Source organism: Protobothrops mucrosquamatus, unplaced genomic scaffold (assembly GCF_001527695.2).
Source record: "Protobothrops mucrosquamatus isolate PMUCROS unplaced genomic scaffold, P.Mucros_1.0 scaffold3445, whole genome shotgun sequence".
NCBI lineage: Eukaryota > Metazoa > Chordata > Lepidosauria > Squamata > Viperidae > Protobothrops > Protobothrops mucrosquamatus.
In genome coordinates, this window is record NW_015389423.1 from 176,728 (window position 1) to 191,763 (window position 15,036).

General features: G+C 47.3%; 1 protein-coding gene across 1 annotated transcript in view; it reads left to right on the plus strand.

Annotated features, from left to right (window-relative positions):
• The window catches only part of LOC107297662 (BPI fold-containing family B member 4-like), a gene marked incomplete at its 3' end in the record, with an annotated part of 30,625 nt that overhangs the window by 11,752 nt on the left and 3,837 nt on the right, over positions 1-15,036 (plus strand). Inside the window, exons 7-17 of the mRNA XM_015827022.1 lie at positions 5,986-6,057; positions 6,356-6,483; positions 6,553-6,847; positions 6,901-7,096; positions 7,684-7,788; positions 8,318-8,461; positions 9,565-9,625; positions 9,886-9,946; positions 11,273-11,364; positions 13,595-13,807; positions 14,254-14,307. Coding sequence (XP_015682508.1) covers positions 5,986-6,057; positions 6,356-6,483; positions 6,553-6,847; positions 6,901-7,096; positions 7,684-7,788; positions 8,318-8,461; positions 9,565-9,625; positions 9,886-9,946; positions 11,273-11,364; positions 13,595-13,807; positions 14,254-14,307 — 1,421 coding nt within the window. The remainder of the gene's footprint in view (positions 1-5,985; positions 6,058-6,355; positions 6,484-6,552; positions 6,848-6,900; positions 7,097-7,683; positions 7,789-8,317; positions 8,462-9,564; positions 9,626-9,885; positions 9,947-11,272; positions 11,365-13,594; positions 13,808-14,253; positions 14,308-15,036) is intronic.

Here is a 15,036-nt window from a genome sequence, read left to right on the forward strand (position 1 = left end):
ATACAAAAAATAAACCCCGATAAAAGCCGAATTAAAACCAAATATTACCAGCTGTGTTTCCAATTAAAATACTTTTAAAATTATCCCTACCTAAAATCCTCCCTAGGTCAGGCCCGCTTGCTGGAAAAACCATGTCTTGAGGGCGCGGCGGAAAGTAAGGAGATCCGGAATCATCCGGATCTCGGGGGGTAGTTCATTTGTCCACAAGGGTATCAGGTCTCCTGCTTGAGCAGGGAGTTGGACTAGAAGACCTCCGAGGTCCCTTCCTATTCTATTACTTTATGTTCTACGTTCCATGTGTAATCTTACTAGTGCCATATAAAGTGGTACTAGAACGTCACGTGATTTTGATTCTATCCTTCCGTCGATGCAGCCTAGGACGGTGTTGGCTTTTTGGGCAGCTGCAGCACATGGCTGGCTCCTATTTAAGGGATCATCCACTAGGACTCCTACATAGCTATGTAGCTATGTATCCATAGCTACGTAGCTACACAGCACAACTGGGTGGTGAATTCTAGGAGTTGAAGTCCAGGTGTCTTAAATTTGCAGATTTGAGAAACACTCAAACCAGACTGGAGTCACACGATATTCCCAGTAGTTTAAAATTACTATACATTAATGGGATGTGTTGAAACTCAAGTCCTTTGGCCACCTAATGAGAAGGAAGGACTCCCTGGAGAAGGGCCTAATGCTGGGAAAGATGGAGGGCAAGAGAAGAAGGAGACGACAGAGAAGGAGGGGGCTGGATGGAGTCCCTGAAGCAGCAGGAGTGAGCTTCAATAGACTCCAGAAGATGGTGGAGGACAGGAAGGCCTGGAGGAACATGGTCCATGGGGTCCTGATGAATTGGACATGACTTTGCAACTAACAACAACAGCCAAGGTTTTGAGGGACCTACAATGGCCAAAGAATGGAGGCCTTTGAACTCTGGTGCTGGAGAAGACTCCTGCGAGTCCCTTGGACTGCAAGACGATCCAACCGGTCAGTCCTAGAGGAGATCAACCCTGACTGCTGTTTCGAAGGCCAGATCCTGAAGTTGAAACTCAAGTCCTTTGGCCACCTAATGAGAAGGAAGGACTCCCTGGAGAAGAGCCTGATGCTGGGAAAGATGGAGGGCAAGAGAAGAAGGGGACAACAGAGATGGAGGGGGCTGGAGGGAGTCCCTGAAGCAGCAGGCAGGAGCTTCAATGGACTCCAGAAGATGGTAGAGGACAGGAAGGCCTGGAGGAACGTTGGACGTGGGGTCGCGATGGGTCGGACACGACTTCACAACTAACAACAACAACAACTATGGGATGTGCCAACTCTTCTGTAATTCACCTGGTGAAACATGTAGTCTGAACCCAATCTGTGAGTTTCCCTTATCATGTTTGGTCAGCTTTTCCCTTCTCTGGGCATGCGCCCTGATGTCACAGGGACAAATGTTGTGGATTGTCACCTAGGATCACGAGGAGGAGACATTTTAGAACTCCGAAACCCTGTACAGGATTTACCTGGCCAGATCTTTCTAAAGACGTCCCAAAGGTGCTTTTCCAAAAGGCAACTGGACTCCTTTGGGTTTTTTTTTCCCCTTGAAGATGTTTTGCAAGCAGCTTCTTCGGTCCTTCAGTTCCAAAAAGCAGAATTGAAGGAGCTTCTTGGAACCGAAGAACCGAAGGACGGAAGAAGCTTCTTGGAGAAGAAGCGAAAAATATTCAAGAAAAACAACAACAGGAATGTTCAGTTGTCTTTTGAAAAGCATCTTTGGGACAACCGTGACCAGGATGATGGAGAATCTCCGTAGATTTCTAAAGAAGTTTTCACAGATGACCTTCTTTTCTATAAGGGGTGTGTGTGCAGGACAAAGTTGCAGAATTGAGGGCCTCCCCAAGTAGACATTTCATCTAGTGAAAAAAACCACTTTTTCACTATATTACAAAAAAGATGTTGAGAGTTTGGAAAAAATCCAGAGAAGAGCAACTAAGATGATCCAAGGCCTGGAGACTAAAACATACGAAGAACGGCTGCGGGACTTGGGTTTGGCTAGTCTAAAGAAAAGAAGAAATAGGGGAGACATGATAGCAGCCTTCCAGTATTTGAGGGGCTGCCACAAGGAAGAGGGGCTTACGTTATTCTCCAAAGCACCAGAGGGAAGGATGAGAAACAATGGTTGGAAACTGATGAAAGAGAAAAGCAACCTGGAATTAAGGAGAAACTTCCTGACAGTGAGGACAATTAAGCAGTGGAACAGCTTGCCACCAGAGATTGTGGCTGCTCCATCACTGGAGGTTTTTAAGAAGAGACTGTATAGTCATTTGTCTGAGATGGTATAGGTTCTCCTGCTTGAGCAGGGGGCTGGACTAGAAGACCTCCAAGGTCCCTTCCAGCTTCTATTCTATTCTATTCTATTCTAGTCTAGTCTAGTCTAGTCTAGTCTAGTCTAGTCTAGTCTAGCCTAGTCTGGTCTGGTCTGGTCTGGTCTGGTCTAGTCTATATTCTATTCTATTCTATTCTATTCTATTCTATTCTATTCTATTCTATTCTATTCTATTCTATTCTGGTCTGGTCTGGTCTAGTCTATATTCTATTCTATTCTATTCTATTCTATTCTGGTCTGGTCTGGTCTAGTCTAGTCTATATTCTATTCTATTCTATTCTATTCTATTCTATTCTATTCTATTCTATTCTATTCTAGTCTAGTCTAGTCTAGTCTAGTCTAGTCTGGTCTGGTCTGGTCTGGTCTATATTCTATTCTATTCTAGTCTATTCTAGTCTATTCTAGTCTAGTCTATTCTATTCTGGTCTGGTCTGGTCTGGTCTGGTCTGGTCTGGTCTGGTCTGGTCTGGTGAGGTGTGGTTTGGTCTCTATTCTATTCTATTCTATTCTATTCTATTCTATTCTATTCTATTCTATTCTATTCTGGTCTAGTCTATATTCTATTCTATTCTATTCTATTCTATTCTATTCTATTCTATTCTATTCTATTCTATTCTATTCTATTCTAGTTAGTCTAGTCTAGTCTAGTCTAGTCTAGTCTCTAGTGAAAAAACTTCCATCCCTCCTATTGGACAGAGACAAATGAATCACAGATTGTGGAACTGGCTGGGCATTTGATACCTCTGGCTTAACAGAATTACAACTCATTACAAAGACTGAACTTTGAGAAATCAGATAAAAAGAGAAGATTGAGCCCATTATCCCCATATCCCTGGCACCCGGTCCATGACCACCCACGGTTTGCAATTGATATAAATGGTGGTGCCACTGCGATAGTCCTAGAACCTGGAGGAGGAGGAGGTGGAGGCGGCGAGGTGGCTATGAACAGCCTAGAAACTGACTGAAAATTAGCAAGCCAAGATTCTCCACTCTCAGTTAGCCTGAGAAGGAAACACCCAGGTAAAGGAGAGCGGGGTGGCTGGCTGGGATGAAGTTGTCTGGTTTATTTCTTTGATTGATTTATTAATTTTTTTTCGGCCGCCCATCTCCTCGATACGTTGACTCTGAGCAGCTCACAGATCAATCAATCAGAATAGAGCTGGAAGGGACCTTTGAGGTCCTCTAGTCCAGCCCCCAGCTCAAGCAGGAGACCCTTACAGAATCATGGAATGACAGAGTTGGAAGGGACCTTGGAGGTCATCTAGCCCAACCCCCTGCTCAAGCAGGAGACCCTTACAGAATCATGGAATGATAGAGTTGGAAGGGACCTTGGAGGTCTTCTAGCCCAGCCCTCTGTTCAAGCAAGAGACCCTTACAGAATCATGGAATGACAGTTGGAAGGGACCTTGGAGGTCATTTAGCCCAACCCCCTGCTCAAGCAGGAGACCCTTACAGAATCATGGAATGACAGAGTTGGAAGGGACCTTGGAGGTCTTCTAGTCCAATCCCCAGCTCAAGCAGGAGATCCTTACAGAATCATTGAAAGAGTTGGAAGGGACCTTGGAGGTCTTCTAGTCCAGCCCCCTGCTCAAGCGGGAGACCCTAGACTATTCCAGAGAAGTGGCTGTCCATAAATTCCACTTAATTTATGATGAAGGGCCAAGTTTGGAGACCCCTGAGTTAGATGGAGAGAAGTGTTGAAAAGACACCTGTGCTCAGCTCCAGTTGCATCTCAGCAGGTGCCACTTGACCAAAGATGTCAGCGGCCTGGGGTCTCCTCCTGGTCTGCGCTTTGCTGACTCCCTCCCAAAGTCAACTCCTTCCAACCGACGCGGTCATCCGAGTCAACCAAGGCGTGTTGCATAATGGTAAGTCCAAGATCGCAAACAAGGAAAAGGGGCTCAAATAGGTCCCGTTGTGTCTACGGGGGGGGGGGGGGGCTCAGCTGTAGAAATGACCACCTCAGGCAAATGAAAGGGTGAACGTTTTGAGTTGGCGATCGTTAGATGCATTGCTACCTCCCTCACTTAACTCCAGTTAAAAAGAATGAGGAGTAGTAGACCCTTCCCATTGTGGAGTACGCTACCCTGAGAGGCGCCCGTGGTCTTGAGTGTTCTGACATTCCAGAAGACAATTAAGTCTGTGAAGGCTCCTGGGTGGTTCTCTGAGCTTGGTGGTTTTCTTGCAGACGTTTCATTACCCAACTAGGTAACATCATCAGTGCAACCCCCTCTTCTAGTACTGATGATGTTGCCTAGTTGGGTAATGAAATGTCTGCAAGAAAACCACCAAGCTGAGAGAGCACCAAGGACCCCATAGTCATTGTCCTCCTTGTCCTCCTCATTCTCCCCCTCCCCCTCCCCTTCTTCTTCTTCTTCTTCTTCTTCTTCTTCTTCTTCTTCTTCTTCTTCTTCTTCTTCTTCTTCTTCTTCTTCTTCTTCTTCTTCTTCTTCTTCTTCTTCTTCTTCTTCTTCTTCTTCTTCTTCTTCTTCTCCTCCTCCTCCTCCTCCTCCTCCTCCTCCTCCTCCTCCTCCTCCTCCACTACAACCACCACCATAAACCCCCCACCCTTCTAGCTCTGATGGTGTTTCCTAGTTTGGGTCATGAAAGGACTGCAAGAAAACAATCAAGCTCAGAGAGCACCAAAGGACCCCCTCATTTCAACCTTGAGCTGCAGATATTCTCCTTGGTATTTAAGTCTATCTTTCCTCAGGGATGGCCCGAGATGAAGGTCCGAGTGCACATCCAGCATTTTTATGGACCGTCTCCATGTTTGTAATTGTTTCCTGTACTTGTCTGTTGCTCAAGGTCTGACTAAGACAAACCATATCTATGCCAAAACAAACACATAAATTAAAACCACCTCCCTGTAATATGAGCAAGGAACATGACTGTTTCTGACATTCCAGAAGACACTTGAAGAATATATTTCTTCAGGGATGGTCAGGCTTTGAGCGGACGTCCAGTTTTTAATGGACCGTTCACATGATTTTTAATTAGTTCCTGTGCTTGTCTTCTGCTCAGGAACTGAGCAACGAGAACAAAGCATAATTGCTAAAAAAAATTGCCCCAGAAGACTAACTTTCTTCAGGGGTGGTCAGGAATGAAGGTTCTGAGTGGACACCCAGCTTTTTTTGACGGGCCGTTTCCATGTTTTTAATTGTTTCCATTATTTGTCTACTGCCCACCATCAAACACTGGGTGTTTGACTGCATCAAACCATTGCTCCGTCTAGTACGGTCTACTCTGCTTTACATAACACCACTGATGCGAGCTGGTGGATTCTCAGTGGTCTTCAGGAATAGAGAAGGTCCCTATTTGGAAAGACTGGAGGTTGAACCTGGGATCTCTGTACGTAACCCAGGTGCTCAACCTCAAAATCACGCTGGTAGGGCGTTCCAGAGGACCCATCCAGGTCATCCTCACATTCCTGATCTTTTGGGCAAGCAAGAGATGAATAGCCGTAGAAGGGATTCCACTTCTCTTGAAATTAAAAACTAGGTCTTATTTACAAAAGGCACCCCAGATATGGAACTTGCTAATCCCCAAAGAGCTGAGTAGGAACAGGAGTAAGGTTGCCTTGTCTTTCCTCCTCGTTGTGTACAACTTCCTTGTTCTTTGTTTTGCAGCTGTCACCAACTCGATGGCCCAAAGCAACGCCCTTCAAGGCGCCATGAGAGAAGTGCCCCTCGGCAATGGAGGTGGTGGAGACGGTGGTCTACTAGGAGGCCTCCTGGGGGGCGGCGGGGGTGGAGGCCTTCTGGGAGGCCTCACTGGAGGCTTACTTGGAGGAGGAGGAGGTGGAGGACTTCTCGGAGGTGTGCTCGGTGGTGGTGGTGGAGGAGGAGGACTTCTCGGAGGTGTGCTTGGTGGTGGAGGAGGAGGAGGAGGAGGTGGAGGAGGAGGAGGACTTCTTGGAGGTATGCTTGGTGGTGGTGGAGGAGGAGGAGGTGGTGGAGGAGGAGGAGGACTTCTCGGAGGTGTGCTTGGTGGTGGCAGAGGAGGAGGAGATGGAGGAGGAAGAGGAGAGGGTGGAGGACTTCTGGGAGGTGTGCTTGGTGGTGGTGATGGTGGTGGAGGAGGAGGACATCTCGGAGGTGTGCTTGGTGATGGTGGAGGAAGAGGAGGTGGAGGAGGAAGAGGAGGAGGAGGAGGACTTCTCGGAGGTGTGCTTGGTGGTGGTGGAGGAGGAGAAGGTGGAGGAGGAAGAGGAGGGGGTGGTGGAGGAGGACTTCTTGGAGGTATGCTTGGGGGTGGTGGTGGTAGAGGAGGAGGACTTCTTGGTGGTGGAGAAGGAGGTGGTGGAGAAAGAGGAGGTAGTGGTGGAGGAGGAGAACTTCCTGGAGGTGTGCTTGGTGGTGGTGGAGGAGAAGGAGGTGGTGGAGGAAGACAAAGGGGTGGTAGAGGAGGAGGACTTCCTGGAGGTAGAGGAGGAGAAGGGGGAGCAGGAGCAGGAGGAAGGGTACTTCTTGGTGGGATCCCTGGAGGCAGGCTTGGAGGGAGGGGTTTCAATGCTGCTGCTGGTGGCAACGGTGGAGGCCCAGGTGCTGGAGGACTGCTGGGCCAAGGAGGCTTGCTGGGTGATGGAGGTCTGCTTGGCACTGCAGGAATTCTTGGTGGCGGTGGGGGCCTCCTGGGCAACGGAGGTCTGTTGGGCAATGGAGGCCTCCTTGGTGGAGGCGGAGTCCTTGGCATCCTTGGGGAAGGAGGTCTCCTCAGCACGGTGCAAGGCCTGACAGGGTAAGAACCTCTGAGTCTCACTGATTTATTCTCTTCGTAGGGACCCCAGCTTTAGAAATTATATCCCTGGGTGAATCAAAGAAAGGTCTTCTCAAGCTGATGATCACTGGGTGCATTGCATCTTCCAAAGTTGAACTCAAATGAAGAAAACTAGGACTTTTTGTAGTAGGCCCTCTTCATGGTGAAGGACCCTATAGTCCTGATTGTTCCAACATCTCAGAAAGCACCGAAGATTATCTTTCTCCATCAGTTTTGGCCAGAGATGAAGGTTCTGAGTGGACGTTCAGCTTTTTATGGACTGTTCTCTTGATTTTAATTGTTTCCTCTACTTGTCTGTTGCTGGGGAACTGAATAACTGGGACAAACCGTTAATCGGATAAAACAAACATACACATTAAAGTCATCCAATTGTAATAGGACCAAGAAAGATAATTGGGGAGTGGATGATGGACATCAAACATGATATGCATTTAGTTAGAAGCCTTTTTTGATTTCCAGTCTAAACTGCTTCCTCGGTAGGCTATCAACACTATCATTATAGGTCAGTGGAGATGGGATTACCTGAACGACTTTGCTTCTACTTGCAGATTACGAATTGTGGAACTGACTCTTCCCAAGATCAACCTGAGGCTCTTACCTGGCATTGGGGTCCACCTGGATTTATACACCAGAGTGGCACTTAATGGGAAGAGGTAAGCAGGATGTATGATGAACGGGACGTAGGAGGTGACCAGGCTAAGCCCGAGGGAGGGTTCAAACACGTCATAAGTCATGAGTCCCTCAGTGCCCTCAAGAGATCTAAGTCCTGCCCACTTTGAATGCCTTTCTTATCTCCTGCTCATTTCCCTTAACAGTCAGTTGCCCAGATTCTTGTAGGGAGCTTAAGTTTGTAATAAATCTTTATACTCATTTGAACAGCCTGAATCTCCTGATTTCCTGGGGGGCTTGACATGGTTGAGGGAACTAAGATAACGTCATCAGTGCTAGAAGGGAGTAGGGTTTGAGGAGAGAAAGAGGAGGGGGAGGAGGAGGAGGAGGAGGAGGAAGGTGGGGTCCTTGGTGCTCTCTGAGCTTGGTAGCTTCCTTGCAGATGTTTCATATGTTGTTCACGAAACATCTGTAAGAAAACCACCAAACTCAGAGAGCACCAAGGACCCCACAAACCAAATTAGACAAGTCATGGGTGACCTGGACGCTCTTTTCTCATCCCTTCTGTTTCAGCCTCCTTGGTTTGCTTGACATTGCAGTAGAGGTGAACATCACGGCAATCGTCCGTCTGACGATGGACGGCACCGGCTACCCCACGTTGGTGATTGATCACTGTGATACGCTTCTGGGAGGCATTAAAATTAGACTTCTTAGAGGGTGAGCATCACCAGACAGGGCCTCAGTCCCTTCTTGACCAATTTCATATTTTCATTTATAACATTTGTCCCTGCTTATTATAGCTTGTGATACAATGCGAGTAGTCCTCACTTAACAGCCTCTTGTTCAGCAATCATCCAAGTAACAACAGTGCTGAGTGAGTGGGACTTGCGTCCGATCCTCAGAGTTGCAGCCATTACAGGGTCCCCGTGATCACCAGATCACGGATAAATCAGTGACTAGCTCACAAAGATGACATTTGCAGCATTCCACAGTCATGGGACTGCCATTTGTGAACTTCCCTGCCAATTTCCCACAAGCAAAGTCACTAGGGAAGCCGGCGGGAAATCGCAAGTAACAGATCCTCACTTAACAGCTCGTTGTGATGCACTTAACGAAAGCAACTGGGACTGCTGAAACTGCCATCGCTAAGCAGTGCAGTCGTATGAAGTCATGCTTAATGACCGCATTGTTCAACAATAGAGTTTTCGGCCCCATTTACCATCGTTAAGTGAGGACTGTCTAAAACAACAATTCTGTTTATTTAAGCCAACTCAAAGGCCATCATTTAGCTCTGCCCTTTAATTAGGCCTACTTGTTCTGTAAAACATCATGTATGTGCCAAAAAAGACTCTTCCTACTGACTTCCTTACCCACCAACACACAATTAAATGGTGGTTTTGAATTTTTAGCTGGCTCTTGTGTTTTTCCCCAGCTTCGTAAAGTGGCATAAAATTAGGGAAAGATGATCTGAAGTGCTCAGTTGGGGAACCAGGCATGGACAGCTTCCATGTGTCCCTAAAACTCTTGCCCCCTCCAAGAAGAGTTGAAGGCTATTCTCAAGGCTCTCTCTCTTGGTCTTCAGAACTTTAGGTCCACCATAACTTAGATGAGGGAAATCAAGAGCTGGAAACATTTGTCAATTCGATGTTTCTTTCTTGGTGAGAAGTCTTGAAGGATCTGTGAGAGCTAGAACGAGAAGATCTGACTCAATCAGAGTCAGCAGCTGTGCTAATGGAGATGCCCCTTCTCTCCAAATGTTCTTCTGCCAATTTGTCAAACTGGAGATGTTTCTCACGTCCTTGTTTTGTTCTTCTCTGCAGCCTTCTTCCAATTGTGGACAACTTACTAGCACGTGTCCTTAACAGGCTGCTTCCTGATCTGGTAAGTGAGGTGATTGGTCTGGACAGACATGTAGCTCAGAACCGTAGACCCAACAAGACAAAGGTCCCAACACAGGAAGCAAAGAGTCCCAATCACAAAACTTGCTCATGTGTGGTGGTGGTCTTCTTCCATGCAATGAAGAAACTGTCAAGGCAGAAGAGATGGAGATAACCACGAATATGGTGGTTTCTTTGTCTCTTCTGCCAGTTTGTTTCCTGACATTTGCTGCAAGAAAGTCACACACATTTTAAATTTTCCAGCTTTGTCCTGTCCTTGACATTGTCCTGGGCCTTGTGAATGACCAGCTTGGACTTGTGAATTGTGAGTTGTTTTGCTTTCTTCTTCCCGTATGTTTGAAGACTCTTCTTTGTGGTAGAGAGACTGAAAACAAACCAGGATGCAGTGCAATATTTTTTCTCAGTTCTTCTTCTTCTTCTTCTTCTTCTTCTTCTTCTTCTTCTTCTTCTTCTTCTTCTTCTTCTTCTTCTTCTTCTTCTTCTTCTTCTTCTTCTTCTTCTTCTTCTTCTTCTTCTTCTTCTTCTTCTTCTTCTTCTTCTTCTTCTTCTTCTTCTTCTTCTTCTTCTTCTTCTTCTTCTTCTTCTTCTTCTTCTTCTTTTTCTTCCCTTCCTCCTCCTCCTCCCCCTCCCCCTCCCTCTACTTGTTGTCTTTCTCCTCCTTCCTCTTCTCTTCCTATTTCTCCTCCTCCTCCTCCTTCCTCTTCTCCTCTTCCTATTTCTTCCTCTCCTCCTCCTCCCTCTCCTCCTCCTCCTCCACTTTAGAAGAGAAATGTAGCTATAGATGGCACCTACAATGGCCAGACCATGTTGCTCCAAGGATGCATTTGGGTCAATATAAAAGGGGGGGAAAACGACATTGCCATAGGTGTATACTACAGGCCACCCAACCAAACAGAGGAAATAGATGAACTTTTTGCTAGTCAGCTAACTAAGGTATGTAGGAAGCACATCACAATAGTAATGGGGGACTTTGACTACCCTGACATCAACTGGGAGACAAACTCTGCACCAAGTGGAAGATCAAATAGGTTCCTGGCAAACCTAACAGACAACTTTGTCTCCCAAAAAGTAGAGAAGGGAACTAGGGGATTAGCCATATTGGATCTAATCCTCACTAACAGAGATGAAATGATAGAAGGTGTTGAAGCCATAGGAACCTTGGGAGGAAGTGATCATGCAATATTGGAATTCAACATTATGGAAGCACAAGCAATAGAACACAATCAAACTAGAGTCTTGGACTTCAAGAGAGCTAATTTCAATAAACGTAGAGAGGGCGTGGGAAGGATTCCATGGATGAGAATCCTCAAGGGGAAAATAACTCAAGAAGCTTGGGAAATTCTGAAAAGTGAGATAATAGAAGCCCAGTCTAGCACAATACCAACAAAAAAGAAAAATAACAGCTCTCAAAAGAAGCCTGCATGGCTGCATAAAGAACTCTCTGATAAATTGAAAGAGAAAAAGGACAAGTATAAAAAGTGGAAAGAGGGGCACATAACTAAGGCAGAATGTCAGCAAATAGCCCGAGTCTGCAAAGATGAAGATGTGTGACTTGATAATGCAAGTATGGGGAGGTGGTGAGGGATGGCCCCTGTTCCATGGTACCCGTTGACCTTCTCATTCTCTACAGCTCTAGTTCCTTTGGGAATACTGGGAAGCGTCCAGTATACCGTCTCCAGCTTGCCGTTAGTCACAGGACATTTCCTGGAGATCGATTTAAACGTAAGTCTTAAATATAAGCCGCTTGCCTTCTGGTTCCACCAAGAAAGCCCAAGAAAACATGTGGATTATCAGAGCCAGCTCCCATCATGGCTTCAGGAATGTTGAGGTCTCCATTTTGGACTCACAAGAAAGGACTTCCAACAAGGCACATCAGAATTAGACTAGTCCAAGGGTAGGCAACCTTGGCTCTTTTATGACTCGTGGACTTCAACTCCCAGAATTCCTGAGCCAGCATGGGGGAACTATGGCCCCCTCATGACTGGTGGACTTCAACTCCCAGAATTCCTGAGCCAGCATGGGGGAACTATGGCCCCCTCATGACTCATGGACTTCAACTCCCAGAATTCCTGAGCCAGCATGGGGGAACTATGGCCCCCTCATGACTGGTGGACTTCAACTCCCAGAATTCCTGAGCCAGCATGAGGGAACTATGGCCCCCTCATGACTGGTGGACTTCAACTCCCAGAATTCCTCAGCCAGCATGGCTCAGCTTGGAAACTCTCCCTTTCCCCTCAGCATGGCTGGCTCAGGAATTCTGGGAGTTGAAGTCCACGAGTCATAAAAGAGCCAAGGTTGCCTACCCCTGGACTAGTAGTAGTTCTCATAGTTGTCCTAATTCTTTACAACGCGGCAAACCGTAAAAAACAACTAACCAGGATTGATACTGACAAAGGCCAGTATATTGTGTGAATGCAGTTCCTAGATTTCTAACTGACTCCATTAAGCTGATCGTGTGAATGCAGCCAGGGGGTTTTAAACTCTTGGGCCAGATTTGCAGATGTGGACACAGCAATTCCAGATGGCAACAATCCAACTCCCTGACAGAGACCTCCGAGTAGGGTGTCACCCGATTACACCAATGGTAACCACAAGGAAGAGGTTTGCGTGGGTTTGAGAGAAGGAGAAGCAACCTTAGAGAGCGGGAGACGGAAAGATTTATTTCCTTTTGGGCAATCAAAAAACAGAAGCGAAGATCACATTACTGGGAACAGGGATGTGGCTTGCTTTGGGGAGGGCTGCTGTCCTAAATAAAAGCCCCCACCCAGTGTGGGGGGTCTGATCTCTTCTGATCTCTCCTGCCAGGAGAGCAGTAACTGCACCTGTTTAAACAAAATTTCGCAAGGAGGATCGTTGCAAACTGGGAAGTCTGGTCTGCGTGCCTTTGGGAGTTGAAGTCCACAAGTCATAAAAGGGTCAGTTCCCTCACGCTGGCTGAGGAATTCTGGGAGTTGAAGTTCACACCTCTTCAAGCTTGAAAAACACTGGTTTAGAGCAGGGGGTGGTCAAACTTGGCCCTTTCGTGACTTGTGGACTTCAACTCCCAGAATTCCTCAGCCAGGCAATCATAGTTCCCTCACGCTGGCTGAGGAATTCTGGGAGTTGAAGTCCACCAGTCATAAAAGGGTCATAGTTCCCTCACGCTGACTGTGGAATTCTGGGAGTTGAAGTCCACCAGTCATCAAAGGGTCATAGTACCCTCACGCTGGCTGAGGAATTCTGGGAGTTGAAGTCCACCAGTCATCAAAGGGTCATAGTTCCCTCACGCTGGCTGAGGAATTCTGGGAGTTGAAGTCCACCTGTCATCAAAGGGCCAAGTTTGAAGACCCCTGACCTGTACTGCGATTTGTGTGGGTTTGGTCCAAGTCGTGCGAAAAAGAACCAAATGTGTAGAATAAATATACGTCTTTTTTTAAAAAAAAACCAACTATGTTTAAATCAATCGTGGTTTAATGCATCCAGCATCCTTACTGTGGTTTGCACCATGACATCAATAAGACTGAAGGAGAGAATACAGGGAGTCCTCAACGTACCACAACAGAGCCCAAAACTTCCATTGCTAAGTGAGACAATTATTGTCCCGCTTTACAAGCGTTCTTGACACGGTTGTTAAGTGAATCACCGCAGCTGTTAGGTTACTAACACGGTTGTTAAGTGAATCTGGCCTTCCCCCGTTGCTTTTGCTTGTCAGGTGGTCACAAAAGGGGATGACCTGATGTCGGGGCGCTGCGACCATCATAAATAGGAGCCGGTTGCCAAGCGTCTGAATTTTGATCACGTGACCATGGGGGAGGCTGCAATGACGGTCGTAAGTGTGAAAAAGGGTCCTGAGTCACTTTTTTCAGAGCTGTTGTAACTCTGAACGCTCACTAAATGGACTGTCGTACGTCGAGGACTGCCTGTAACATGGAAATCCTCTTCTGGGGTTTCACGTTTTTTCTCTTCCTCCTAGACGGTGGTTGGGCACGTCGTCGGCCCCTTAATCGACTACCCCCTGGGCAAGCCGGAATCCCCCCCTATGCCACCCAGGGTGCCCATGCCACCCCTGCCACCCATGGAAGACACAACTAACTCTCAACTGGGACTGTCGGTCAACTTCCTCAGCTCCGTGCTGGGCGTCCTGCAGAAGCAAGGGGCCCTGAACCTTGACCTCTCCGATGGGATGGTGAGCTTGAGGGGTCATCGATGTATTTCAGTCGTTGGTAGGGATGTCCCAAAGGGGGCTTCTTTTTCCAGGAGGCGACTGGACGTCCTCGTTTTCCCTCTGAAGAAGTTTTGCTTCTCATCCCAGAAGCTTCTTCAGGTTCTGGGGAAGGGAAGGATTTATACTGCTTGCAGACAGCTGGTCCTTTGCCTCCTTTTGGAGAGTCCTTGAGGCCACCTGGAGGCTTGTCTGTGTCCTCCGGGTCGCTGGAGCGGTGCAGAGACAGACAAGCCTCCAAGAGGTTCTTTGGCTAAAACTAGCTCTACCAGCCTTCCAACAGCTTCTAATGTCTACCCTGAGCCTTATCAGAGGAAAGGGGAAATTTTGGTACCCTCTGATGGAGACCCACGTAGCAGGAAATAAACGATTGATGCACACTTATGGCCCATTTTGCTTTCTTCTACCAGTACCCTGAGCTTCCTCCTCTGATGACCTCGACTCTTGGGGCGCTGATTCCGGCGGTAAGCACTTGTGTATATATAAACAGAGATAGACCCCTTCCCTTGTAGCACTGGTGATGTTACTTAGTTGGGTAATGAAACAAAAAGCCAATGACTCTCCTCCTCCTCCTCTTCCTCCTCCTCACTCCCTTCTAGCACTGATGATGTTAGCTAGTTGGGTCCGGAAATGTCTGCAAGAAAACCACCCAGCTCTGGGAGCATCAAGGATCCCATAGTCATCTCCTCCTCCTCCTCCTCCTCCTCCTCCTCCTCCTCCTCCTCCTCCTCCTCTCCACACACCCCATTTCCTCTAGCACTGATAATCTTCCCTAACTGGGTCATGAAACATTTGCAAGGAAACCACCAAGCTCAGAGAATACCAAGGACCTTACAGTCCTCCTCCTCCTTCTCCTCCTCCTCCTCTCCACAAACCCCATTTCCTCTAGCCTTGATAACGTTCCCTAGCTGGGTCAAGAAACATCTGCAAGGAAACCATCAGGCCCAGAGAATACCAAGGACCCTACAGTCTTCTTCCTCCTCTTCCTCTTTCTCTTTCTCTTTCTCTTTCTCTTCCTCCTCCTCCTCCTCCTCCTCCTCCTCTCCACAAACTCCATTTCCTCTAGCCTTGATAACGTTCCCTAGCTGGATCATGAAACATCTGCAAGGAAACCATCAGGCCCAGAGAATACCAAGGACCCTACAGTTTTCTTCCTCCTCCTCCTCCTCCTCCTCCTCCTCCTCCTCCTCCTC